This window comes from Protopterus annectens, chromosome 2.part1 (assembly GCF_019279795.1).
Source record: "Protopterus annectens isolate FY-2018-M chromosome 2.part1, PAN1.0, whole genome shotgun sequence".
NCBI lineage: Eukaryota > Metazoa > Chordata > Ceratodontiformes > Protopteridae > Protopterus > Protopterus annectens.
In genome coordinates this window covers 1163988313-1164015941 of record NC_056729.1, presented here as the reverse complement: position 1 = coordinate 1164015941, position 27629 = coordinate 1163988313, and the positions used below count along the sequence as shown (strand labels likewise).

Below are 27629 nucleotides of genomic sequence, written 5' to 3'. Positions count from 1 at the left end.
AATAAGCCCTTTATGCTGTTCATCCTCCCTAGATGCAAATGACAGAGGGGACAGAAATCTTCCTCTCTTCCTTTCACATTTTCTGTCAATCAGTAACTATTTTTTTATTTCCTGCTTCACTTTTAAATAACTTGGGAACTGTCTTGTTCTTGAAGTTTCAACTCCTTTTTTGTAGCATCTAGTCATAATGGTTTGCGATAGCCTGTAATAAACCAACTATACAAATAATAACTATCTTTAAATGCACAAAAAACTAAGAAATTTCGAATAGGGATTTGTAATTATTTGATCTGGTACCAGAAAATAAATGAGACTGGGATAAGGAAATTATTGGTAACCCTAATTCTGCCGTGAGTTTTTAGATGAAACTGCTTTGCATCATTTTTGTAAATCACAGCTCATTCCCATCTAAGTCTGTAAGCTCAGAAATAAACTAAGAATGTACTATTGTTGATGAATATTTAGTTTTCACCCCTATTTGTTTAGAAGTCTCAGGGCTGTCAGACCATATTTTTAGAATCATATGCCTTTATGATCACTTAGCTGTGAATCTTAACTATTAACTATTACAACCTATCTTTTTCTTACCTGTTATTTTCCTAGAAGGTTTTAATCTCTGTGTTGAATTCTATGATATGACATATTCCTTTCAGCAATATTTGACCACACTGATAAATCTTGCATTAAGCTTGAAGACTGCTAAAAATAAGTTTTTCATAGCTTTTGTTTTACAAGTATTTAGAGTTTATTTAGGTATATCAGTGAGTTATGATGGTATCTAGCTTTTATCTGATCTATTTATTTTCAAGTTTTTGGGCTCAGTTTTGTGTTAAAAATATAATTTCTCTTGCCTTTTTTCCAGATATTTCCTGATATAGATTACATGCCTTGTGATACTCCATTTTGTACATAAGTTGGATCAGGGTAGTTATTTTAGAATAATTACTTCTATACATTTTAATTTTGGATTATGGAAAAATAAAGTTATTTTTCCCCAAAATATTTCAGGCTGTTTTGAAAAAGCATTCTTGGCAACAAATCCCTGTCACTCTTTATAGTATTAAAATGAACTCATAAGTTTCTTAGTAACTTTTTTATCTAAGCTGCATGCCTTTTTTAGAGTTTTCATTGTAAGGGAATCATATCCTTCACCTTTGGCATCAGCCCATAGGTTCACAGGTAAGTTCATAGGTAGGTGCTAGGCTATCGGCCCAAGGACCTATGTAAGCCTAGCCAACAAGGTTCCCTGGCTTACGCCACCCAAGAAAGTTATTTTCCTGTGCCACTGTCGAGCAGATTCACAGAAGTGATCCCCAGGGTGTATTTCCTATTTCCCATCCACTCATGAAGATTTTTCTTGAAGAGTGCTAATGAAAAACTTGGCTTGACATAGATAGGTAGCCTGTTCCAGAGCATGGGGAGTCTCTGGGACAGGAATCTATCCCTCCAGCATGTCCTGTTTATTGTGGTGACAAGGTTTAGGTCCCTAGAGTGTGTAGCTCGGAGGGATTGGGATTTCTTTAGGTGTAGCATGTCCATCAGCTCTGGGTTTGACATAGCTTTATATGTTAGGCAGCGATCACCTCAGAGTAGGCGATATGCTATGGAGTAAAGCTGGAGTTTTTTGAGATGGTCAGTGTAGGACATTTGTTTGAGGCCAGGAAATCCTCTTTGTGAGATATTTCTGTGGCCTTTCCAGCTGCTGCAGATGTCTTGTGAGGTACATTCCAAAAGGGGCATTGTACTCTATAATGGGTCTAATGAGTGTCGAGTAGAGGGGAACAATGACCTCTTTTTTCCTGGATGAGAACCCTTTTATAATGAGGTGTGCCACATAGAAGGGCTTCCTGACTACTGTGGCAATGAGACTATCAAAGGAGAGACTACTGTTCACCTGGTAACAAAGTCTCTTATCACACATTCGGTGTTAAGTAGATTGCTGCCTATGTGGTAGTTCATGTTCTCAGTATAAAAGTAAGAGATAAGGCAGTGCAGGTATGGAACTAAAACAGGAAGGTGTCAATATGGAATGAGTTGCCAGAGCACTAGCAGAAAACTTTAGACTGTTTTCACTATTGCTGGTAGAAATTAAACCTTGGGAGATTATCTAGGTGCTGCTGGATCTAATGGGTTTCTTTCCAATAATTCTAAGTTGACTTTCAGAATATTTATTGGGACTACACTCTTTTGAGTTCTTCCTGTGGGACTTAACTCAGTAAGGAAGTGACTTTTGTACACGTAAGAAAAAAAAAAAAAACAGGTTTCAACAGCTTTCAACTTTTTGCCTTGGGGAGGAGTGTTCACCTGCTGGGCCATCTAATACCTGTAAGAACAGTGGTCCGTTCTAGTAGTGGGGTCTTCAAATGGTCAAGCTCATAGATGCAGAAAGCTCTGAGTCTGGATTTGCCACTTCCAACTGGTATACCCATGGTATTCCTAAATTACAACAGTGCTGTACCATAGGATACATTAGCCTACATTACAGTGGTTACCCATCAAATGCTGACAGCTGCCTGCCTTACCACCACTGTTTTGTCCAGTTAAAGCAGACTGGCAAGGTATGTCTCTTTAGGAAGTAACACTGTCCATGTCCACATGGTCTGTATCTGTCACTGTTCCACATGAAGTACCCACACTGGCACATCCACACACAACTTCCATGGCATGTTATGGCCAACAGCATTTTACTGATAACTCCCATCAAAAATGAGTTTCACCATTGTATACACATCTTCCAATAGGAACAAATAATATTCTGTACTTAGTCAATCTTATGGTCAGTGGCTCAAAAGCATACCTAGCAGCTGTTTAGTCCTTCTATAGGCAAATGTAAAACTAATCAACAGATACAGATAGGGCAGTATTTTTGTCTCTCTCTCTGTTTCTTTCTCTTTGTCACTATCCTTTTATATTTTATTTTTTATTTTTAGTTTCTAATTATTTCCATTCACGTTACTAATTTATCCAATGTCAGCCACAGCTGTGCCTTTATATTTTCTTTTTTCTTTTTATTTTCTAAGTATTTCCATTCATGTTACTATTTTTATGCAACGTCAGCCACAGCTGTGCCTGTGGTACTGCAGTGATCCCTACTCCTTCATCCTGCCTGACTTCTACAAGCTCACCAACTGCCTCCAGACCTGCTTCTGTGTTGGGTGATGGAGTTCATGTGGCAGAGAAAACCTGAAGGTGTTTTCTGTAACTTGTGGTCATCAATTTCTGGGGGGGGGGGGGTGTTGTTGCTCCCTCTGGTAATGTCACCAGTAGGTCATATTTTGTTACCTTATCAAGAAATTGAGGAATTGATGGCAGCGGCCTGCTGTGTGCATTAGCTACCTGGAGATTTTTTCTACATGTAACCAGCAGAGTGCTGCTTGGCAGTGCCTAGCATGCCATCGTGAACCCTCTCCCCATGTCAGTACCACCCTTATGGTCTTTGTCTCTGTTTTCTGTCTGTTTGTTTGTTTGTGTGTCTCTGCTTCCATACCTATACTGTCTTTTCATCCCCTGAGTCTGCATGTCCTCCCTGCGGTCAAGTGGCATTTGAAAGACATGCGTAGAATGAGCGTGTCTTTGTTGAAGGTTGGGCGTCGAGCTGGCACCTCGGCACCCGTAAAAAATCTACTGCCAATCATTAGTGGGCTGGAGTTCAGCTGTGGCGACCCCTAACCGGGGAAAAGCTGAAAGAAGAACAACTTTGACTTACACCCTTCTCTATTTACCCTTCTTGAAAAAAATGACACCTGCTCTATAAACAGTATAGCCTTCCTCCCTTCTCCACCCCCACAATTTCCTTTCCTCTGTTCTTCTGTATGTTCCTCTGTTGCTCTTAACCATTTCTGACTTTCCTAGCACCAGCTCAACTACCTTCTGCAACAGTCTGAACAGGTTGTCAAAGCTCAGTTTAAGGATGGTGAAAGTTGAGAATCCAACAGTGGGAATGACAGAGGTCACATGATGGGGAAAACTAGGTGTGCTTGGTGCGAGGCCAACTGTTCAAAGGGAGGGGAAGGTAGTCAGTATATCAGGCCAGAGTACAGAGACCCAGAAACATGCATTGGGGACAATGGCTGTAGGCCATCATCAATGTAGTGTCAGTTGCTCAACAGGTAACACCCTTGCCAGAAGGCTATGGGTTCTATTTCCATACAAGGCACTTAAATTCTTTCTTTTTGGCTTTTCTCGGTTAGGGGTCACCACAGCGGAACTCCAGTCCGCTAATGATTGGCAGTCAATTTTTATGGTGCCAAGTTGCCAGCCCGACACCCAACCTTCAGCGAAGGCACGCCGATTCACGCATGTCTTTTGGAGGCCACTCAACCACGGGGAGGACATGCAGACTCCACACAGAAGGCACTCCAGGTGACAATCGAACAGGAGAGCCTCTTGCTGTGAGGCACCAACACTACCACTGTACCATAAGGCACTTGAATTAATTTTCCTAAACTGATACTGCAGTGCAACATAAGGGTGGTGTTGCACTCCTGAATATGTTTTTCTTCGGATGAGATGTTAAACTTAGGCATTATAAGCAGAAGGCATTTTCTGTGTATGTGTATACTTTGATGTAAATGTGCATAGCCAAGGTTTCCTAGCTGAAAGGAAAAAGCTGTTAAGGGAAATTCAACTAAAATCTGACCAGAGGATCTTGTAAGTTTAGTAGTAGTGGTGCCAGGATGGAATGCTGGAAGTCATGAGTTTGAATCCCAACGGAGAGCTAAGGTTTTCCTTTCATATTTCTGATTCTAACAGTGCCTGAGCAGAAGGCTTTTTTTTGTAATGTGTGTGTGTGTGTGTGTGTGTGTGTGTGTGTGTGTGTGTGTGTGTGTGTGTGTGTGTGTGTGTTTCTAAATTCACCTTATCACAGAGGGTGATTCCAGCAACCTTATGAAGGAATCTTATTTCTCCTCTTGTATCTGTAATTTCACCCTTTCAATCATTGTTCAAAGCTGATGTTCATAAATGAGATTGGGGTCATAGACTTACTGGATAATGATGGTTTCAACCTTGAGCTTTGCTCAAGCTTTCCCACAGGAGGCTGAAGATTTGATTCCTCAAATGAAAACATGCTTTTCTATCCTTTTTTTTTTTTTTTTTACAAATGGGAGCCACCAACAAAGTTTTCCATCCAACATGGCAATGTAAACCTTGGCTCTAGATGATTGTCATTGCTGAAGTGATACCCTGACTCCATGTGCAAAAATTGGAAAAAAGAAGTTGTGGCTGGATGCCTGTCTTCCTTACAGCGTTGAGAAGGTATGTTAACTATGACTTGAAACAACCTCCAGATTCTTTAGTATTTCTGGTTGTATTCAGTTTGGTCTTGCCACCTCACAAATGTTTAACCGCTACAGGGACTTCTACAGCAATGGACCCAATGTCACTAGCACAGTAGAAGTACATATCTACTGGGTTCAAGAGTTCCTCAAAGTGTTCTTTTCATCTCATGACAATGTCTCCATTTGGGGTCAAAATTTCTTTACCCTTTCAGAGAACAACCAGGGCAAATGAGCTTTCTCTCCTTTCTCCAGGATGCTGTATAGTCTGCTAGAACCTCTCCGAGGCCATTTTAAAATCACTCCCCCTGGGCACCCATAATGGGACTTCAATTTGGTGACTGTCTTAGCTACAGCCTTCCTGACCTGTCAGTACTTATGGGTCAGATATAGGTTCATAGGTTCATAGGTAGATACTAGGCTATCTGCCTTAGGACATTTATAAGCCTAGCCAGAGTGTATTCAGTCTGCAGATCCCCTCCAAATTTTAACTTGACAGCTTCCCTGCTGTCTTAGGCAACTTTATTAACAACTGTCTTAGTCTTATGGTGGAACAATGTTATCCATTCAGGGCCATTAAAGAGGTAGGATGCAAGAGAGTCATAACACGGGCACAAAGCATATTTTAAGCTGTACTCAATACAGAAGCTTAATAGTTCTTCAAATGTTACAAGAAAAAAGTAAAGTAGAGAAGTTATCTCTCAACCTCAGCGCAAGAAATCTGGACAAAGCCAAAAATAATGGAAGAAACGAAAAAAAAAGTACTGATATATTTTAAATATTGCTCTTATAAACTTAGAACATTGCTAGAATAACAAGATCTGTGTTAGCATGTGTTTTAAGAAGGAAACGAGGTCCAAAAACTTAAATGTATATCGTTATTTAGCAACTTGGATTGTGAGATTTGCCTGAAAACTATAAAACTGATGAGGAACAGACTTAAAATATGAGGCAACAATCTGGACATCCTGCGAAAACTTGTACAGTTGAGAGTTATGGCACAGGTCACTGGAATTCTGACTTTTTTTTTATTATTATACATTCTATTGTTGTTCTGCTAGATATTTTAAAGTTACATTTCCTTGAACACCAGAGTGCAGCAAAAAGTTAAAGAAAACATATGACGTAGTAATCTTAAATTTATTGTTGCGGTGTTTTTTTTAATGTACTTTTGTTTTGGAAGCACGTTATGTGATTTATACTGTTTTTTTTCTTTCACATTGGTTCTTGCTTGAGATAGTCACGTAGCTTGAGTCCGGAAAAAAAGCCGCGGTAAACCGCACAGTTTGAAACTTGCCGGGCGCTGGGACCCCGGGGGCTCTTTGCAGACGGCGGCGCAGGCAGCAGTCAGGTAGTCCCGATCGTGCTGTAGCTCGCTCGGGGGGATACTTTTCCTCTGCCTTTCTTGTGCTGGCTGACTGGTGAGCCTTACATCCACGTTTCACAGCATTAGGTATCTTTTTCCTCGGAGCTATTGGACTAGGCATATGAAATGAGACTATATATCTGCAGACCGGCTGTAAAGTTTTATGACTTTTAATTGAGGTGGGAACTTATAGGCTTAGAACAAGTGCAGGATCGGTCGCCGCCTATTGCAGCCGGTGTCCCGGGAGGATGTTTAACCCCAGTGATGGCTCCTGTCACCTCTCACTTTCCAGCCCGGTCCTCTTACTGGCATGCATGGTCTATTTGGCTACCTTCTGTAACTTAGCCAGAACTTCTTCAGATTTCTCAGGTAGGTAGAAAGTTTGACATAATTCGTTCTTATCTTTGCCTGCTAACAAATCCAGGTATTTGTTAACTTACCGTAGTTTATGCCTGTAGTAAAACTAGTACTGAGGGCAAAATATTTTGCTTTCATTTCGATCTCAAAGCATTTCTTTGCATTCTGGTAGGTGTGTACCGCGCACAAACTGAGCTAATACTCTGGCTGCAGAAAGTAACTTGCTTATTTAGCAGTGCTTTGTAGCTGCTGTGGGTAATAGCCCTGATGGAATTTGCTGTGCTATCCACATCTTTTTAAACTACCATACCCTACACATACTTCATTTCCATTGGCCTGCATTGTTCATTCTAAATAGGAAGTTTGTTATATGCATAAACACAGTCTCCTAGAAGATGTTTTAATGAAATAGTTCAGAGCAAAAGAGTGAACATGTTTGCATTGTTTCTTATTTCATCAGTAACATTTTAGTCCATTTACTCTTTTTGGTTATAATGTTGCTTGTTTTTTTTTTTTTTCCTAAACTATACACCAGATTAATTGCTCTTCTTTGGAATGCATTTAATATCCAGTAATCAGAGTTTACAGAGCAGATAGCTGGTACATTTGAAATGCCTAAAATGCCCCCCCCCCAAAAAAAAAATAATGTGTACACTGTGATTTAACATAGTACATGCCTAGCTGCACCTTTATTGTAATGCGAATATACATTATGTCATTGCACATTGATTTATTTTATTTGACCAAGCAATGTTGTGAGATGAAATTAGCAATAAATAGTAGAGTGATGTGATTCAACTTATTTCATATCAATTTTATTAATGTGTACAAATCTGAGCACAGTACAAATAAATACCTTAGAGTAAAACAGAATTACAGAAAAATTTCAAAAATATTAGTTGTTCAAGAAAATATTACTCTGTGACAGTTTAGTTGCCAGACAGATTAGTTTAACTAGCCTGTTAATCTATTAAAATAAATTAATAAATCATTTAGCTATAGTCAAATAATTATTAATTGGCAAGTTAACTGCTGGACTAATTAATTACTTACTTGTACAATGAAATATTAGCTGGGCAGTTTATCACAGACGTAGCTCTCAACCTCTTCGTACAAAAAGTCTGGACAGAGTTAAAAATAATAGGGGGACAAAGCCCCAAAAATATGGACACATTTTAAATATTGCTCTTATTAACTTAAAAAGTTGCTAGAACAAAAGGTGTTGACATATATTTTCTGAAGGATATGGAGTTTGAAACTGAAATGACTGTCATTATTTAGTGAATTCAATCATCACTGATATGACACAAAAATCCAGAAAATCACAAATTTCATGAAGAATAGTCAGAAAATATGAGGCAAAAATCTGGACATTGTGTGAAAATGTGTACGTTTGAGAGGTATGATCACAGATGGTTAACTCAGGTCATCCTAGTTTGAGTTCCTAAATTTTCAGTTGAAACGGTGCTGCTCTGGGTAAGTTATCTAACCAGGCAATGCTCCTAAGTTTCCCTTGAAAAGAGACATACCCAGTTTGCCGAACCAGTAGATAGATAGATAGATAGATAGATAGATAGATAGATAGATAGATAGATACATAAAAGAAATTATAATAAAACTCTTCTGGCAAAATGATGATCAAATTGTGTTATTTAATACTAACGTCATATGGAGTGTGATCAAAGTAACACAATGAACAGCAGTGCATGATAGCAATGGATTACAGCAGTAGCAAAGAAAAATAATGTTGCTGTTCGACCTAATTATGGTATGTGCACAAAGTTTATCAAGTGTACTCAGGAGTTCTATAGATGTTAGCAGCAGCAGCAGTAGTTGTCATTCAATAATAGTTGTGTAACTGCAGCTTTGCTCTGACTCCAGTTAGAGACCTACAGCATGATGGTATTTCAGAGCTAAAGAAAATTATGCAGCATGACCAGAAGAGGAAGAGAACACCTGAGGTAGATGAGGTGGGGGAGGGGAGAAGTTTGGAATGAAACAATCTAAAGCTTTGAAGTCCAGAAACCACCTGAGTGATGACACATGATGGCAAGAGATTTTGTTGGATTAGCCACACATAAAGAGCACAGTTAGGCTGTCAAGTTGCAGTATTTTTGTTGTGTGTAGTATTATAACTTTGAATCACCATGGCGCTACAGTTAGCCAGTTATGAAACAGTTACATCACATTTTCATGATATCAGAGGGCCATGTGTAAACATTATGTAATGCAGTGCTTATGTTGTGGGATAGTCTGTTATTGAAGTCTAGTAATGCAGTTTTATTTATATTTATTTATTTTATTTTACATTTGTTGACTGGGTTAGTCCGACTGGGCTTAGTGGCCCATTTTCAGCAGAGACCTGGGAAGAAAAGCCCCACAGTAAGATACAATTTATTAGCAGAAGAACATTAGATCATTATTGTTCAATACATGCATAAAGTGTGAATATTATTTTACAGTAATAGTAGCTAAAGAGGTTGTGCAAGGTGTAAAACATTTTAAACAATACAGATGGAAATATATAAATTGATATAGAATGATATTACAAACTATAATTTGTATACAATTTGGCTTGTATGGTTACAATATAGGGGAGAGAAAGGCAGCAGAGTTGAGAGTAAGAGAGATGTTTGATGGCGATGGAAAGGCTGAAAGATAAGATAGTAAGTTGCTGTTAGAAAGGGGGGTAGTGAGAATATACAGGATAAGGGGGCTAGTGAGATTAAACAGGGAGAGAGCATAAGTGGGAGGAGAGGTTAGGATTGCAGTTTTATTTTCTGTACAACATTTGTTGATGAGACACTTTGTGGTAGTTTATCTCAAGCCTAAACAACTTTTTCTGTTTGATAAAATACACGTAACACACATAGATACAGCAATAATTATATGTTTACACCAACTCAAACCACAGAATGAGGTGTGACACTCACTTCCCTTGGACTGGGCTTAATAAGGTATTGTGGCTTGTATTCTTGATGTGGGCTTTAGAGCTTGCAATATGTATCAGACAATAAATACTAGCTGTCATAGTAGCTATGAAATCAGATAAAACTGGAAACTGTTAGTGTAGGTGTGTATGTGATAAGTATGAATACAGTGACTTGCATAATTAAAAGATTGTTTGAAGAGGTCACCAGTTTAGATGAGCAAAACATCGGCAAGTGCTGTAGGTATCAAAGTGTATTAGGCAATTTGATTTTTGTAAGGTGTTAAGTTATAAAACTTTAACTGTTGATATGAAGTGGTACTGTTGGACTTTCCTGGTAATCAGATGTCGGTAAATAAATAACTAATAATAATGGGTTCTCCATGGGTGTAGAAAAGATCTTCTCCTTTCAGCTTTTTCTGTTAGGGGTTGTCACAGTGGAACAACAGTCTGCAGAATGATTGGCAGTGGAGTTCTATGGTGTCTAGTTGCCAGCCTGGTGCCCAACCTTCCACGGAAGGCACACACATGCACACACTCGCATCCTGGGCCAATTTATAGTGTCCAATCCACCTGTAGCATGTCTTTTGGATGTGGGAGGAAACCGGAGCACCCAGAGGAAACCCACAAGACCGCAGACTCCACACAGAAGGCACCCCAGCTGAGAACTGAACTTGAGAACCTTTTGCTGGGAGGCAGCAATGCTAGCCAATGCACCACCAGAGTCACCTTGGTTGTAGAAAAGACATTAAATTATATTATACCTTTGTGATAATTGTCAGTGTCCGTAGCAGCAAAGTGTGCACCAACATAGTTTACTGAACTAACATTTGTTTATGGCATCTGTTTATTCTGCTGTTAGTCCATCACAGGCATCCACATAATTCTAAGTTCATGGGACTGAAACATTTTAAATCAGTTACGTCCTTCAGTTCTGACTAGATAAAGCCAGAGAGTAAGGTAATGGATGTATTCTGGCCTTCAGAGTATGCAACGAGTAGCCTGAAATTAGACTCAGAAAAGGTAATGCTTTGAAAATAGTCTGGTATTGCTGAAGTGGAAACAGACCCTCTGTAGTACACTGCTTCATAAAGGAGAGATGTCTTATGTTGGTACTTGAATTAGTGAATACCCATACTTAATGGAGGTAACAAGGAACATAAATGTTCATCAGTAGTAGTACATTCACATGACATGTTAGTACCTGCAGCAGTTCATGTGAAAGTAAGTTAGATATTCTCATATGGACTAACCTAAAAAGAATGGCATCTTGAAGATGAGTTTGGTGGCAGTATTCACAAGGACTCTGTTGAAATAAGGAAATGCTTCTCCATTTACTTCATACAGATGCAAGGTCACAGAGGCATCTTTTCTTAGATCATTTAATGTAATGCCTTATGTTCTACCTCTCCTGTGTACTCAGCATGTTATTATTTAGTCTCCTGGCAAGAGTTAAGTAACTCAGTCTTAGCATAAGGGGATTAGATGTGTTCATATGCCTGGTGGAGAAAGTAGAGCTAATATGCTGACCAACTTATTGTGTGGCATTTGTGAGTCAGGTCACATGATTCACGTTCCATATCCAAACAAGCAGCAAGCAATGGAGAATGAAGTGCTTTGATCAGTGGTGTAGCACCTAAGCAGCTGTGGCCCATTCACTTGTAAAGCCTAAGATACTGGCATTGCAGGTGATTTGGTCATCAGTATCTCAATCTGTCATATCACTGAGGTGGGTCCACTCGGACATTATTCAGATAAAATAGTTTGTGTTTTACATGCATCAGTTACTTATTTATTTCTTGTTTCACTGCCACATTCTTTCACTGTTTCAATGCTTGTCTAGCTTTTTGCAATAAAGGGTATTGCATCATTGCCTTAGAAGGGCTGGGCACAGAATAACCTTTAACCCTAACCCTAGTAAACAATAATCCATTTTTAACTCAGCTGTGAACTACCCACCATTTTAACCCAACCGTGGATCACTTACTATTTTTCTATTTTGTAGCACATATTTTACAGTTTGATTTTTATTAATGAACTAGGTGCTTAACATAATTTAGGAAATGAACATCACACCCTCCACACTGCAACATTTATTCTTGGTTTATTATGTAAATCTAAATGCATCTAAAATGTATTGAAGTGTTTTCCTGTGCTGTTTATATCACAGTGTTTTCCAGCCATATAGATGGGTATTGTTGATGTATGCATTTTGGGCAGGGATATTGTTCCACTGTGACATATTCCATCAGATAAAATGAAAATTTAAGTACTATGAATTGTAGTACATTTCTTAGCTGGCTCAGTGCATATGGAATGTATTACTCTCATATAAGGATCACTACAGGAATCTACAAAGTTGTCAAATTTGGTTAAAACATTTTCCAGTTTTATTTATTTCATTCATTAATCTGTTCCAAACATTTTTATTTTCTGCCTCTGCACACAGTTGAATGTTATTTTGATTAATGCTGCATTTGCTACAGCATCAGAAAACTGCATAAACAGTATACTTAAAATAATTTATAAAGTAGAGCCCTCTAAAATACTTTGCCTTGCCAAAGTTCTCTCTCTGTTAAAGGGTCATGTCAATCCTTGTTGTGGGTGTTTCTCTACAAGCTTTTCAGGCCTTTGTGAGCTCCTTTTACACAATCTGGGGGCTGCATTTGTGTCAGAATGGAAGGGTGGAGGGTGAAAGTGCTGCTTTTCATGCATGTGCTAATTGGTTCTGTGTGTTTATTACAGCTGATTCCTCGATTGTGGGCCCAGTTAGGAGGAGGAGGGAGAACTTCCCTTTTCTTCACTGTAGTTAATCAGCCCATAATAATAGCAATTTGTTTGACAGGCCCATTCAGAGTATTTAGGAGTGAATCTGCATGCTATCAGTGACTAAAGTGACTTCAGATACACTAGGATACTAAACAGATGTGTGGTGCTTTCAAAGTCGACAGGGGCATGCTATCATTTAAACTGGTGAAAGTTGTGAAATGTTTAAAAGCAGTTTGATTAAACACCAGTCATGGAAGTAAGCTATGCAAACATTTAAATGTTTTTAACTAGTCATACATGGCTTAACACTTTTATGATAAAGTGACTGTCAAATAAAATATGCATTGCAGTGGTCCGCCATTGCTAATATGATTTTAAACTGTAATGAAATGCATTGTACAAATGTTAAATTATTTGGTTTCAGGTAATCTGAATACTCAGAAAGGCATAGTGTAATTTGAGGTTAAAAACGTAAGCAACTCCAATGGTTAAAATATGCTGCATGACTACAGTAAGTTTTGCAATAACCTATATTTGAAAAAAAATATGAAACAATAAAACATGTTTTAATTGCTGTTGTGTAATGGCTGCCTGTTATAATCTTAGAGCATTAAGTGATATTATTTGATCTGGAATTGTACATGCATCTCATGTAGTTAAGCTTTTTGTGTAGTAACATTTTAAGTTTTTATTTGTATATCAGACAACATAATGTGAGTACTCCAGTAAACCATGCCCTGTTGACAGCTGAGTTCTGCAAAGCCAAGTTTTTGTCTTCCCTTTCAACATCAGACCTTTGCTGACACTGAATAATGAAATATTCCTGCAGTGGATTTGTCTTGTATGCTTTTAATTAAGAGTGCTATTAAAAGTAAACAAACTTCTGTGAGGCCTGTGTGATAGTATAGCTCATTACTAATACACATTTTGAGTGATGTGCTACAATTTGTTACAATGGTTGTTAAGCCATAACAATACACATTCTGACTGATGTGTCACAATTTCTGCTGTTACAATTGTCATTAAACCATTTAAAGTACTGAATTTGACTTAAGTTCCTCCAGACAGTGGTAATATGATACAAAAGATTTTAGCTGCTGTGTGTGCGTGTGTGTGTGTGTGTGTGTGTGTGTGTGTGTGTGTGTGTGTAGAGTAACACTTACAAATGGGAATTAAAAAGGCTGACTGATGATAATATGATGAATAAACAATGCTATGTTATGAATTAATCCATTGTTTTCAGTTACAGCTATTTTGTTGATAATCTTGTTTGTATGTGCCCATTATAAACACTCTTAAGATGCACTGTACATTTTATTTATAGTTTGCCTTTACATGTGGAGTGATTGAATCAGTGCAAGCAACGTTGCTTTGGCAGATTGTGTAATACAGCTACTTGCTAAAAGAATTAATTTGCCATGCCAGCATTTTGACTGGTTTAAGGTATATAAATTTGACAGGTATCGTTTTTCCTTACAAGTGAGTAGGTTTAAGCTCAGTAATCTTAGCCACCAAGCAGACTGATAGACCCATTAGTAGGTTGATGGTCTGGGTCTATATTAGAATGACAAAACCTCACTTACACGAATCCCGAAAGGCCGACACATAAACAACGAACCGCATGAACACCGGATGTCCTTAAGTGCGAAATTCAAAATACCAAATCACCATAGTTGTCCACACCATGTTTAGTGAGGTAAAACGTCAGTAGGAGATTCCCTTATCCGGTATAGCTCCCTAACGTAAATGTGCAATAGTTACTGACCTTAGGGTTAGGGTGCGGGTTAAGGTAAGTACATATATAGTAATACATTCATATTTATTTTGTTTGGGTAGTCAGTACGTGACGGGCAGTGGAGTTGGCCAACTATGGCAATTCGATATTTAGAATTTTGTGCTTAAGGATGTTTGGTGTTCTTGCGGTTCACTGTGTATGTGTCGGCCTTTTGGGATTCGCGTGAGGTTTCAGCATTCTAATATAGACCCGCTGGTCTTATTAGTTTTGCAATGCATCTGCAAATTGTTTTATATTGGTGAAAACCAACTAGCTTTTAAGACTAGACTCCAAGAACATGTTAGGGATGTTAAAAATATGCATTTGGAAAGGCCTCTGGCTGTACATTTTAAGAATTTTCATGAAAGTGATGCTTCATTGTTAAGGGGCTGTATTTTAGAACAAGTTATTTTACAGGCAGGGGAAAACGTAAATCTTAAAGCTAAATTATTGTGTACAGAATCTATTTATATTTTAAAATATAATACTTTGGATCTTAAAGGGTTAAATAGGGATTGTGATCGGAAATATGTAATTAATTAGATGATTTATTGTTTTATTGGAATGTTAATTGTTGGATGTTTATATAATAGGTTTGTTTGAATAGATGTTAACTTCTTTGAAGGCTTTTTGTGCCGAGGTGCTAGAGTGTGTCATTAAATGATCTGTTTTTATCTGTGTCTGTGGTTCTTTGCTGGTCTTATTAGGTCTGCTGTAGCCAACATTAAGTCTGCTGTAGGTGGATTTGAAAAAGGGGCAACAGTTATTACCTAGAGTAACTAAAAATTATTATTATTAACCAGGGTGTGTTGAAAGAAAAGGTATGGCCAGACCGGCTGGTAGTTTTTACTTGCTTACTTTTTTCCATTTGTTTACATTGGCTGTCTCTGCTTATGTTTTCGGTTTGTTTTTGTTTTGTTTCATAGGTATGTCAGGTGTTGCATAAGCAGATTGACTCATACCTAAACGTTTTTTAAGAATTGCTAGTGTTAACTGCATTTCATAGAGCGATGGGAGAAAATTACTATTATAAGAAGGGTTCTTTATGTAATTCTATTAATAAAATAATTGCAGTACTTGAGAAAAATATTATTTATATTTGGAGAAGACCACTGTATTATACTGCAGTTTAACTGGAGAGGGCCCATTATATATACGAAATTGTTTTCAGAGGTGACTGTGAGTCATACAGTATGCAGGTAGAAGGTTTAGGTACATAGTCTAGGTTTAACATATGCAGCTTTTTCCACCTTATTTTCTTCTGTGCTTAGTACCAGTTAAAATGTATAACCAGCCAGGCACAGCTTCTAAACATCCTGCTCAATAGTTATGCCATAGTCACAGTCTAATATTGTTTGATAACTCACTTAGGTCAGTAGTTCTATATCTAAAGCATGGTAGTTGCTTTAATGATGACACACTCAGATCAGGAGTTCATTATCTAAATGACAGTAATTACTTTGACAGTTACTAGTTTTTAGTGCTTCTTGCTGTTCAAAAACAGGGACATTTTTAACCTGAATGAGTAATACAAGCAATCAGATCAACTAGTCCTTTTAGTGACAACTTGATCTAATCTTGCTAATTGAATCATATGATGAATCAGCAGTATACATTGCTGTTAGCTAAACTAGTGAAGTAAAAAGTTGTACAGTGACTTACCTAGAGTAACTACAAATTCTTTTATCATATGAAACAGGATGTTCTTAATATATTTCAACCCTGTTTTTCTTCCAGTTATAGCTGACTTACGCTTTTTATTCAAAACTAAGATCTCCCCCACCTCCCTTATTACTTTGCAGTTCACCTTTGCAAACTTTATGATATCACAATCTCTCCTTTTTGTCACACCATAAGACCACTAGAACTGTACACAGTAATTTAGATAAGGTTTCAGCAGTGCTCATAATACTGGGAAAATGGCCTTAGATTTTCTCAGGTCCATCTTCTCTCATGATGCACTCAAGTATTATGTTGCTTTAGCCAAAACATCCTTACTTCATAAGGTATGATTCAAACTGGAGTAAACATTATTCCTGACCATTTATTGTCTACTGGTTTTACTAAACCCCCTTCTGACATGTATAAAATCCCTGGTGTTTTCCTTACAGAATGTATAACCTTACACTTTTAACATTAAAGTCCAACCGTTATCCATTCACCTCATTTTCAGGCTTTACTTGGTTTTTCACTTCATTTATCTGTAACCACATCTCCAGTCTGAATGCTTTCTGGTTAATCTCACTGTTCTACCTCTTCTGTTATACCTATCATAGAAATACTGAGTAAAACAGGTTCTAGCATCAGCCTGGGAAGTACCACAGCATGCGGTCAGGTCACCTGACTATCCATGTTAGTATCTAGGACCCAGACCTGTACCTTTTAATTTCACTACCAACCTTTGTCATTGAACTGCATCAAAGGTTTTAACACCCAAGATCAGCTACCTGATTCACAATATTTACTGGGTTCTCTTTCTTGATTTCTTTGACACATGAGTCATAGAACTGTCTCTTGTTGGATTTGCACGATCTCCATTTTCTATAAACATCCTGTCATCTGTAAATGCAGTAGCTCTCGGTAACTTCTCTAACTTTTTTCCTACTATCTTTTCCGTAGCTTTACCCCATGTAGATCTGAGACTAGCAAGCATTAGTTCTTGTTTTTTTTCTTAGACCCTTATTTAAACCAGTACACACTGCTACTACCCTTATCCAGTCATTGGACACATATTTTCTATGCATTTGTTGTGCAGTTTGGCCCATTTTGCAAAGTCAACAATGCAACACTGGTGAAATCATTGTCCTAATATGCAGGCTGAGGTCCGGAAGCTCACCATTTGTGCTGTTTTTTTTTTTGGGGGGGGGGTCCGCACAATCCTGAAAAAGAGGAATGACTTTTTTTCTTGAGCTTGCATTACCTCAGAATGAGAATATTTAAGCTGTGGGGAATATCAGAACATCTTTTCACCATATGGCCATACCTGGTGGCTTGTCCCCTGCAAAAATATCTATCTATATATTTTTTGACCTTCCGTTATCAGGCTTTGTATTTTGATGATATGTTCACTTGGCAACTGCATTGTTAGGCTTAACAGTGATAACAGTGTCATTTATCTGTCTATTTCTTGATCCTTAGTTTTTGTTGGTGCTAGTGGAAGTAAATAACCTGGGTCCTGTGTCTTTCCTACTGAGAAAATGTTTTACTAATAGCAACTACCCTGTCAAGCTGGACACTGAGTGAGGCAGTCAGCAACTTGGCATAACCCTGCTCTTTCTTTCTACATCAGAAACCACCACGTGCTGAATGTATTGACCTGAAACTTTAAATAGTTACCCAACTTGACTTGTCTTTTTCTGGGCCTTCTGATTGGTGATGCTCTTTAACAGACAGGAAAGCAGAACATTTAAATATCAGTTTTCTGCAACTCCTGTTAGCTGTTCTGTCAGCTCACTCTGTGATAAGGGTCTGTCAACAGTACAAAGAGGCCCCAAGCTGTTTCTTCAGGGACCATGGGCTGATGAATCTTATGAATGTGTTTATTGAGAACTTTAAATGTTTATGACTTGTACTTTTGACAAGGTCCATCTTTTCATTTTTATGGGCCACTTAATTCTTGATTCCTTGTGGGTCATCGAAGAAGCAGGCTTTAAACATTGGTCACCTGACTTTCCAAATTATCCTGTTGTTTTGCCAGCCTTTTGGCCAGCTGACAGCTTGAAGATACTGCTTTTCTGCATTTTATTTCCTGAAACTACTGACAGCTGTACATACCAGCAAGGGACTGCAAATACTTATTACAACTTACCATGTCTATATTCGATTTTTCTTGACATCCTGACTGCAGCTTGGGAAGTGGGTAATATTATTTACCAAGCATGTACCACTTTGCCAAAATCCTTTTTTCTTCTTTTATATTGCAGAGTAAGTTTGTAAGATATTTATTTATTTGTAGTTTGGGGTGGGTTTGCCAACGTGAATTCAGAAATATTGCTTGACTTGACCATTATGCATTTACTGGTTTTATTGTAGAGCTGTTTTGCAGGCCATTGCAAAATGTTCCGTTGGCTTATTTGTGCATGTAAGATCAGAGATCATATGTAGGAAAATGGTGGATTTACAATATAAATGAAAGAAACTAGGAATTGTGTATGCCTCTTTTTTCCCCTTTTTAGGTCACTTTATCCTAATCCTGGGACTAGGAATTTAAATGGTTACTTGTCTGCGTATAGGTTAAGGGACAGCTCTAACCAAATGTAACATTTTTTTCAGCTTGAAATGCATTTTCCTCCTGTTGATCTAAGCTAAGTGTTCCAAGTACTAGGAACTTACAATGTAAGTATTATCTGTCTGTAGCTGTTTTTATAGTTTCCCTGTACACTAGTTTCATTTTGCCAGAAATCTTGCTTTATTTCCTAATGGCATTGTTTCATCATCTGTGACATTGTATAGGCAAGAAACTGTCTTCATTTCAGACTTTTAAGACTAAAAATAAATCACTTAAGCAGGTCAATGATTCTAGTTACAGGGTCACTAAAAAGCCTTAAACCTATTCAGTTTATGTGTTTATCAGCTATGTATGACCAAATTCAAACCTTAGCTTATAAATGTGGCTTGGAACAACAATTATGAGTCCAACGATTGATTACTTTTTCAAACCTAAAATGTACATTAAGGATCCACAGCCTGCTTTGTAAAAAGAAAAATGGGCAACTTAACTGCATTCTACAGGTGGCTTGCTTTGCTTTTGATGAGACTAGTAGGACTGCAGATTATCTCTTGATGCTGTTTAATTTTGAGTATGTTGAAAATGATATTACATTAAGGTAAATACGTTTTTTGTTTTATATTTCCCCAGTTGGGTATTCTTTGTCAGATTGGGTCTTCCTGCTTTAATTAAAAAAATATTAACGCCCATAATTGTGAATCCATTGATGACTTCAGCCTAAGTTACACTTATACTAACCCAGTCTTGTAAAATGAGGATATCATCCTGGAACTTCTTCATATTTTATCATCTTCAACAAGTAGTCCTATGACTGGACCTGAATCCATTATTGAATGGTGTGAGCCCTACTTAAGTGGCAGAATTTATATAACTATAATCTAGAATGTTTATTTATCTTCACTACAATCCCTACCAGGGGTCACATAAGGCTCTTATGGGAAGTGTAGAAGACACATACACACACACGCACGCACACACACATACACGTCACCAAAATCATACACATATTGCTGCACATAATAATCTCTTTGCAGCTGTCAAGAAGATATATAGTTTGCACTGTGAGTCAAAAGTCATGCTAAATAACCCTTTTCAGTACTTTTGACAATGTATTTTGGGAATTTGGAGGTGTTAAACTTCACCACAATGGGGAAATTGATTGCCTATTCCTATTTTTTTCTTGTTGTTAACAAATTCATTGCAAAATGCTGTGAGAAAATGTCAATTATTATTTCTGAGGATGATGTGGGGGCCTTGTGTACATTTGATTCTTGTTTGTGCTATTGCAGCTTTAGTCTGTTAGTTCAACAATGATTTATTACTTGTTGCAAAATGACTATTACCAAAGCTTAGTCCTTGTCTTTCTATATATTTTATCTCTTTAGTTGTTTGATTAAAGAAAGTAAAGAATGGAGTAGATTTACTCATCCTAGCTAGAGTAGTGATTGACTCTTACTTATCTTTCTATTAAGAGATGTAAGTATTATGTACGTCCTTTACAAGAACTTGAAGGATGTTTCATATATGAAATCATAAAGTGTTGCTATCCTAACTAACTAGGTTCATACTAGGCTAACTGCCCTTGTGAGGCATTATAAGCCTAGCCAATTATCCCTTGTAAGGCTCAAACCCTGCACCTTGTGTTTGTAAGGCAAACACCTTAACCATTAGGCCACCCTCCCAACTGCTTTTTACCCCATCTGTTTATGCTTACAGGATTCTTTATAATTTGTATCCAGAATGCATATTGATTTGCTTAGCACATGCATTGTACTGGCCACCAGGTCACAATCTGAATTATTTTTGTTTTGGGTGATACCATTGGATTATAGGGTTGTAGCAGAAAGATTTGATGTGTTTAATTAAGGGGTCCTCCAAATTCCCCCCACAGCTGTGTTCTGGTGCCATTGTGAATTTTAAAGAAAATATATTTAATTACTATGTCACATCTTATTTGCGTATGTAGAATAAAATACATTTTATATCGTGTCTGACTGAAGTTTAAAAATAAACAAAATGGCTGGCACCTCATCTGGGGACGTGTTTCTCTGTCCCCACTCAATGCCAAGATGTGATCTGATTCTGCATGATTCTGCACGGGACTGAATCGGTAATCAGAGACTACATAAGTAAATGAAAATGAAAAGTAAAGTTATTGGTATTTTTTCCAAGTTTTTTTCCATGTAGCGTTTATATCCTTACACCTCTTCCTCCACCACCATTACTCCAACATTGCTTTTCTGTACAAATACTGTTAAATCATGATCTTTGTCAAAAGCTAGTAAACATTATTTGCTTAGTATTTCTGCCACATTTTTTGCTCTCTCAGATTGAGTCCCCTGCTCCAGTATCCAAATGTCTTGTCTGTTCCTTCTATTCTTTATTCATTGTATCTAGAATGTTTTACACATGTTTTCACTCTTCTAATTAGCTGCTTCTCCTTTCAGCCTTGGTCTTTGCTACAGAATTTACTTCTTTTTTTCCTAACATTTTCATAGAATTTCCTCTTCATCTGCTTTTCTTGTCCCTTTATATGTTTTTGTCTTTTCTCCGGGTCTATATTATAAGCACGAAAGACCTTTCAGAGAATACGAAAACAGCGACACATATTACGTGAACCGCGAAAACACTGAATGCCCTAAACCCCGAAATTCAAAATCTTGAATCATCATAGTTGGCCAACCCCACCGCCTGCTACATACTACCTACCCAAACAAAATAAATAAACCACATAACACTAAACAAAACCCTACTTCTAACCCTACACTAAACCTTGCATACATTACTATCTATGCACTTACCTTAACCCGCACTCTAACCCTAAGGTCCGTAACTATCGCACACTTACCGTAAGGAGCTATAAAGCAGAAGGGACAACTATGACGATTCGACATTTCAAATTTCACGCTTCAGGATGATCGGTGTTTTCGCAGTTCGCTGAATACGTATCAACGTTTCCATATTCTCGTAAGTGGACCTTCGCGGTTCTAATAGGGAAACCCTTTCTCCCACTGTTTTTCTTTCTCTGTACTTTCTATGGACAGTGATCTTCTTCACAGTACAGTTAGATGACATTGGCTCTCCCTGTTCCTACAAGTGGTAATCACCAAGGATGTTGGGAATGACCAACCAGATATAATGGTCTGTGGTATATTTTTGCCTGCTTTTTAATCCTTTATATCAGTTTTTGTTCAAGCAAAGTATCACATGCCAGGTTGAAAACACAGGACCATCTATTGCACACTTGAATTCTGTAGACATAGGCTTCCCTTAGATGCTATACTGTAGTGAGGTAAGCCCACAAATGTATATATGCCATTAGCCATGTCATTCCTTGTCCATCACTCAGGCCTCTGGACTGCTACCTATTTGATGTAGGGCTATTTCATTTTAATGCATTTCCTCAGGTTTAATTCTACCCTCTTTTCTTTTTATTCTTAAACTGTGATCTATAAATGACTCATCCTTATGTTCACTGCTTGCTGTTATTCTAACTTGAATTCTACCCACACCATATGATCTAATTCCTCCCATTAGAAGTCAATTTTCACTTTTTTCCAGTGAAAAAATAAAGATAGCTAAGCTTTTTTTGTTGCAAGACCCTGTGGGTGAAATTAATTCCTAACCCTTTTGAGAAGTATGCTTATTATCTCTGCATTCTACAAGGAGTCTTGGAAATTTCTCTTTAGAAGAGCAGGCTATAGGTGGATAGGTAGGTGGTATCTTGTTATACACTCCAAGGTATGATTAATATCCTGTAGAAGTGGCTGAGGTGAGCAGTGCACAGGCAAGAAGGCTGAGTTGGAAAAAATATTTGAAGTGACCATAATCTCTAGATTCAGTCATGCAACAGGAAAAAGCTCCAAGACAGGTAAATATAATGCTAAATTGTTCCTTTCTTTCCATATAGGTGGGATGCAGGTGCAAGGAAGGTATTTGTCTCTTTTCTGATGCATAAAGTGCTGGTATGTAGTAGTAAGACAGTACATGGAATACTGAGCCATTGTGTTGTGTTGCATTGTTTTTTGATACTTATACATCCCAGTCAGCTGATACAGTATAGACTATAGCCAACCCCCCATAAAAGGCTGTGAGGCCCTAATTCCCTTTACAAGTACAATATATGAAGCTTTACCTCCCCATCTGTAAGTGCAGAATGATCTTCAACAAATAATGTTTTGCCACCTAATTTGTTTATACTTATTCTGTTAAAGGAGTGCTGTGGACTAAATTGCATGCTTGAAAGGTCCTAATGGCCCAAAACAATGTTTTACGTAATTGTTATAATCATTTTGACAGTGCTTCAAATGACATTTGTGATGGCAGAATAACTCATCAGAATTTCTTCGTATAGGCACCACATAACCACCATGATTACCCTTTTCAGATCTCTTACTTCAAGTTGGAAATACCCTGAGGAGACTTGGGGCATGTGCCAGTCATAAATAAAGAGATTGAAAGTTGTAACAGTGTTGGGCATGCTGTGCCCATGCAGAAAATTCTGGTGGGTTATGTAGAATCATAATGCAGCTTTGTGGTAGTGACAAATTACATTTTATGACCAGGTTATTTTAAAACCTATATCACAGCTGTCAGGACCAACCGGACTGGAAGTGACATTATTTTTTATTCAGATATATATTTGGCATGTAGCTTAGCCCAAAGTCCTCTTTTAAGCAATTTTAATGTGCTGTTATCTTCCCCCTCCGATGTTTGTCTAGTTAGGAGACCATTTGGCAATCCTATTTTATCTTAATTGTTGTAATTATAAATAGAAGAAATAATGTAGAGTGACATTAACACTGATATAATAAGCAGTTTTCTTCTGTAGTTTACAAGGCTATATGTAATAACATTAATAACATTTAGAGTAACTCTAGCTTTCTTAATTTCCATTCTTGACTGGATATGTATACTGCTGGTAAATGACCCTTTTCAGACATTTTTTGTTCCATGGAGCTGAAAAAACAACAGTCCAAGAGTATAGCTAGCTTGCAGAATCATATATTCAGGAAATATTTGCAAAAAAAACAATATGACATAATAGACTATGTTTTGGTGATAGAGTTTTAATAAAAATAAGTTAGACCAATACATGTGCCAGGAAATTTGAATTGTCAGCAAAGCTACTCATAACATAAAATCATTCTCTAGTGAAGCTGTATTCTTTCTTGTTTTTCTTGGGAACAATGCCTTCAGGAATGTCTGGTTTGTGTAGTGGTCCATACTGCCTTATTTGTTTGTACCCTCCCTACAACGCACAAAAGCTAAACTGAAATCTTTCAGTGCAGGTAATGGCAGACTTAGTTTAATTTGGGTAAAAGTCATTTTCCAGGTAAAAATATGGAATTTTGTATGATGCAGAAGATTTAGTTAATGTAGAGTTTGAGGCACTTGGTGTCCATCATGCAACTGGCCCTTCTGTGATCACAGCTGTTGCATATTTTTACCAATCAGTGCTTTAAAAAGTTAATGCTGCTCCCCACTCCCAACATACACACAATAAACTGAGTCCATGATTTATTGTAAGTAGCTCTTCCAAGTGATAATGCATTCTGCAACTGTCTGGTACCTTTCCTAGTGTCCTTTGCATGCTGTGTTTGCAAACAGTGCTGAGAACGTTTCATCTCTTCATTCTTTTCCAGCAGACATGGTTCATCTTCATCCTGTGGCGATAAAATGCCTACATTCTGTATAAAATAAAAGGAAATTGTTCAGATTTCCCATAAAAAGCAGCAAACATTTCTGAATTAATTAACTAATGAGTACTACATGCAATGCATGCAACTTGTAGTTTTTTTTCTTTCTTATTGGTCATTGCAGTGTATATATTTTGTATACAGAGTGTGAATTTTATAGGCTGTTGCTATTCTAGGTGCTCAACGATCCCCAAAGCACTTAGGATAGCTGGAATTTAAGCATTTTATGAAAAGTGTCAATGATTTGCTTGCTGAAATGTCATAATCGTGCATCTTTCTTACTAACTTATTTTACTTCTTCCTTTTCTGTCTCTACTGTCTTACCATTAACTGTTCATTAGCTTTCCTGTTACTCAGTCTCTCTGTTTTTATTACTTGTCCTCACTGAAATTCTACCATATAACAGACACTTCTCATAACAACTTCTTTCCCCTTCTAATTCTCTTTCAGTTTGTCATCTCTTGGCTTGTATTCTGCATATAGCCTCTCCCACAGATATATGTTTATTATATTTACTTAATACATGTAATAAATATCTCTTTGCCACTGTTTCTTTGCTGTAATGTTAGTACCCCTGTAAATTATAAATATTTATTATACACTGTTTTATTTCTGCATATTTTGCTTTGTCTTCATCAGTTGTAATATGCTTTTTAAAGTTCTGCTCTGTCACTAAATTGTGTTTTTAAACACAGGCTGAGACTGAAATAGGGGCACTTGGATGAGCACTGTACCCTGATCAACAAATTTAAATAAATAAACAACTAAATAAAATGAATAAGCCTGCAACATTTTAAGATCTGACCCTTACACCATACATTTGTGCTTTGAGGGACACAGGACTTGAAGGTTGTACATGTCAAGCCCTTCTATTGATTTCTTATTTTCTTTTGAACTGCTGCTTGAACACATTTTTGTCTTTCAAGGACACCTGCTTTGCTTTGAAAAGCTTTTGCCATCAAAGCAAACAACCATCTAGGCCATTTGCTGTTTGCTCTCCCCTAAGGATGAACTAGATCTACTTTTTTTCAAAACACCGTGTTACCTGACTGAAACTCATTGTGTTTCTTCCTTAAAATTTAACACCTGGAGTTTCAGTATTCATCTTATCTTCAGATCTGTGATTTCCCATTGTGAATGGGAAGAGAAAATATGTAATTTGCGTCCCAAACTGTTATTAAAAACCCCCCCACCAAAACCTCAACCTCTTGTATAGAACAAAACCGTACCTAACAGATAGAACTAGATAAATTATAGCCAAAGCCTACCTCCAACCTACCCTGCTGTATGCTTCCTCACTCTTTACTAACCAACAAACATCCACACAAACAAAGATGGAACTATAATACAATAAAATAGCTTGCTTTTCTGCAAATCATCCATTTAGAACTCATCGCCATTCTGCCCTTAAATGACTGAACTGGGTGAAACTCCCCTTGTACCTCTACTTTAGCCAGCTACTACTAGCTCATACTGTAATATACTACCCTGATAAGTATCCGGCACTGAAAGGCATGCTTCAGCACTACTACCCTACCAAAGCTCTTTGCTCTAAAGACAAACTCCTCCTCCTCCTCCTCTCCTTCACTAAAGCCCAAAATGCATTGGGAGCATCCTTATTCTCAAACTCTATAGCTACCCTCTGGAATGCCCTCCCACATGCTCTTAGACTTCTTGAAAACCAGCAGACATTCAGAACACATCTAAGAAACCACCTCTCAACATCCTGGCTCTGTAGCTGTACAACTCCAGGATAAGTGTAACATCTCTGCTTTCTTCTTCCTCTTCTGTTATACATCTGCTCTCCCCTACTCTTTCACCCACACCACTTTCAACCTCTGCTTCTGTTAATCCGTTTACCACTCATTTCATGTATATCTCATAATTAAATCAACCTTTTGCTTTCCACCCTTTGTAAATAACTCAGTACTCTGTATTGTCTGTGACATCTATCCTATTGCATAGTTATTTAACTATATCTATATAGAATATAATTAGTATAAAGAACCTTACTACTGTATGCATAGTTACTATCTTATCTAAACAATAGCAAAAGTTGTTGAGGGTATTGTATCTTCTGGAAAAACACTTTGCCACAAAATGATGAAGTATCCAAAGAAAAAATGAAACTGCAAGACAAATATCGATTTTCACAAATTTAATCCAAATGTTAAATCCTGAGACATAAACAGTTAAGTGCTTTCGTTAACACACTTCATAACTGTTGACTTCTTCAGAACTGCAAGACAAATATCGATTTTCACAAATTTAATCCAAATGTAAAATCCTGAGACATAAACAGTTAAGCACTTTCATCAACACACTTCATAACTGTTGACTTCTTCAGAAATGCCACGAGTGCACATGTGTGATGGTCTGGGACTCTGTTCATTTTATTTTGTTATTTTCTTTTTCTTTTTGTTTTATTTCTGCTTATTTTACATTTTTTACAGCTGGGGGGGCTGCAGTTCTGCAGTCCAATAGCACGAGTTGCCCCTGAATTATCTAACTGTATAAATTGCTTCCTTGATGTAGAAGTTATAGGGCTGAATACAGTACAGGTGACCAGCACCTGAGGAACTAGACAGGGGAGAAAGGATTGAACAGCTGGTGGCCAGTTTTGCTCTGCCAATAGGAAGGAGAGGAATTTTCCACCATAGGAGCATCTTCTTATGGAGACCAAAAAGCTAGCCTTTCATGTGTTTGTCTAAAGGTAGCAGTGAGATGATACTTACAGTGTGGAGACAACATTAGGGCCATTTGTAAACCTTGCAAAGTGCACAAACAGGTGCAGTCTGGAGTGCAAAATCATTAGTAAACAAGATTATCACCAGCTACAGATGACAATTACTGGTGCTAATATCTTACCTCATACTAAAGTTTTAACTTTGGCCACTAAAACTATAATTCACTCCAGAAAACAGGATCATCTTTGAAGGTGATTTGGGGTGTTTCACCATGTAGGATGGGTAGGAACATGTTGGTCCACAGGGCATAAAGGGATTTAAATGGTCAGTTTAGTGGGGTTAGAAAAAATTTACAGCAACACAAGGATCTGTTCAGAGCCTTTGTCCTCATGCTTAGAGTATAAATAGGAATAAACACCCTGATGCATCCTAAGTAGGAATATAACAATATGTTACACAAGCTGGGAACCTACTATTGTCTTCATAACTGAACAGGATGGAAAAACAATGACACTAGTCTAAAGATTAAAAACAGAGGGTCCTG

The 27629-nt window shown here is 37.6% G+C and overlaps 1 protein-coding gene across 1 annotated transcript in view; it reads left to right on the top strand.

The window, feature by feature from the left end:
* The first annotated feature begins 6615 nt into the window (after positions 1-6615).
* LOC122794364 (protein eva-1 homolog C-like) overlaps positions 6616-27629 on the top strand; it is a 1797456-nt gene continuing 1776442 nt past the window's right edge. Inside the window, exon 1 of the mRNA XM_044062695.1 lies at positions 6616-7011. Within this exon, the coding sequence (XP_043918630.1) occupies positions 6891-7011 (121 nt within the window). The 5' untranslated portion in view covers positions 6616-6890. The remainder of the gene's footprint in view (positions 7012-27629) is intronic.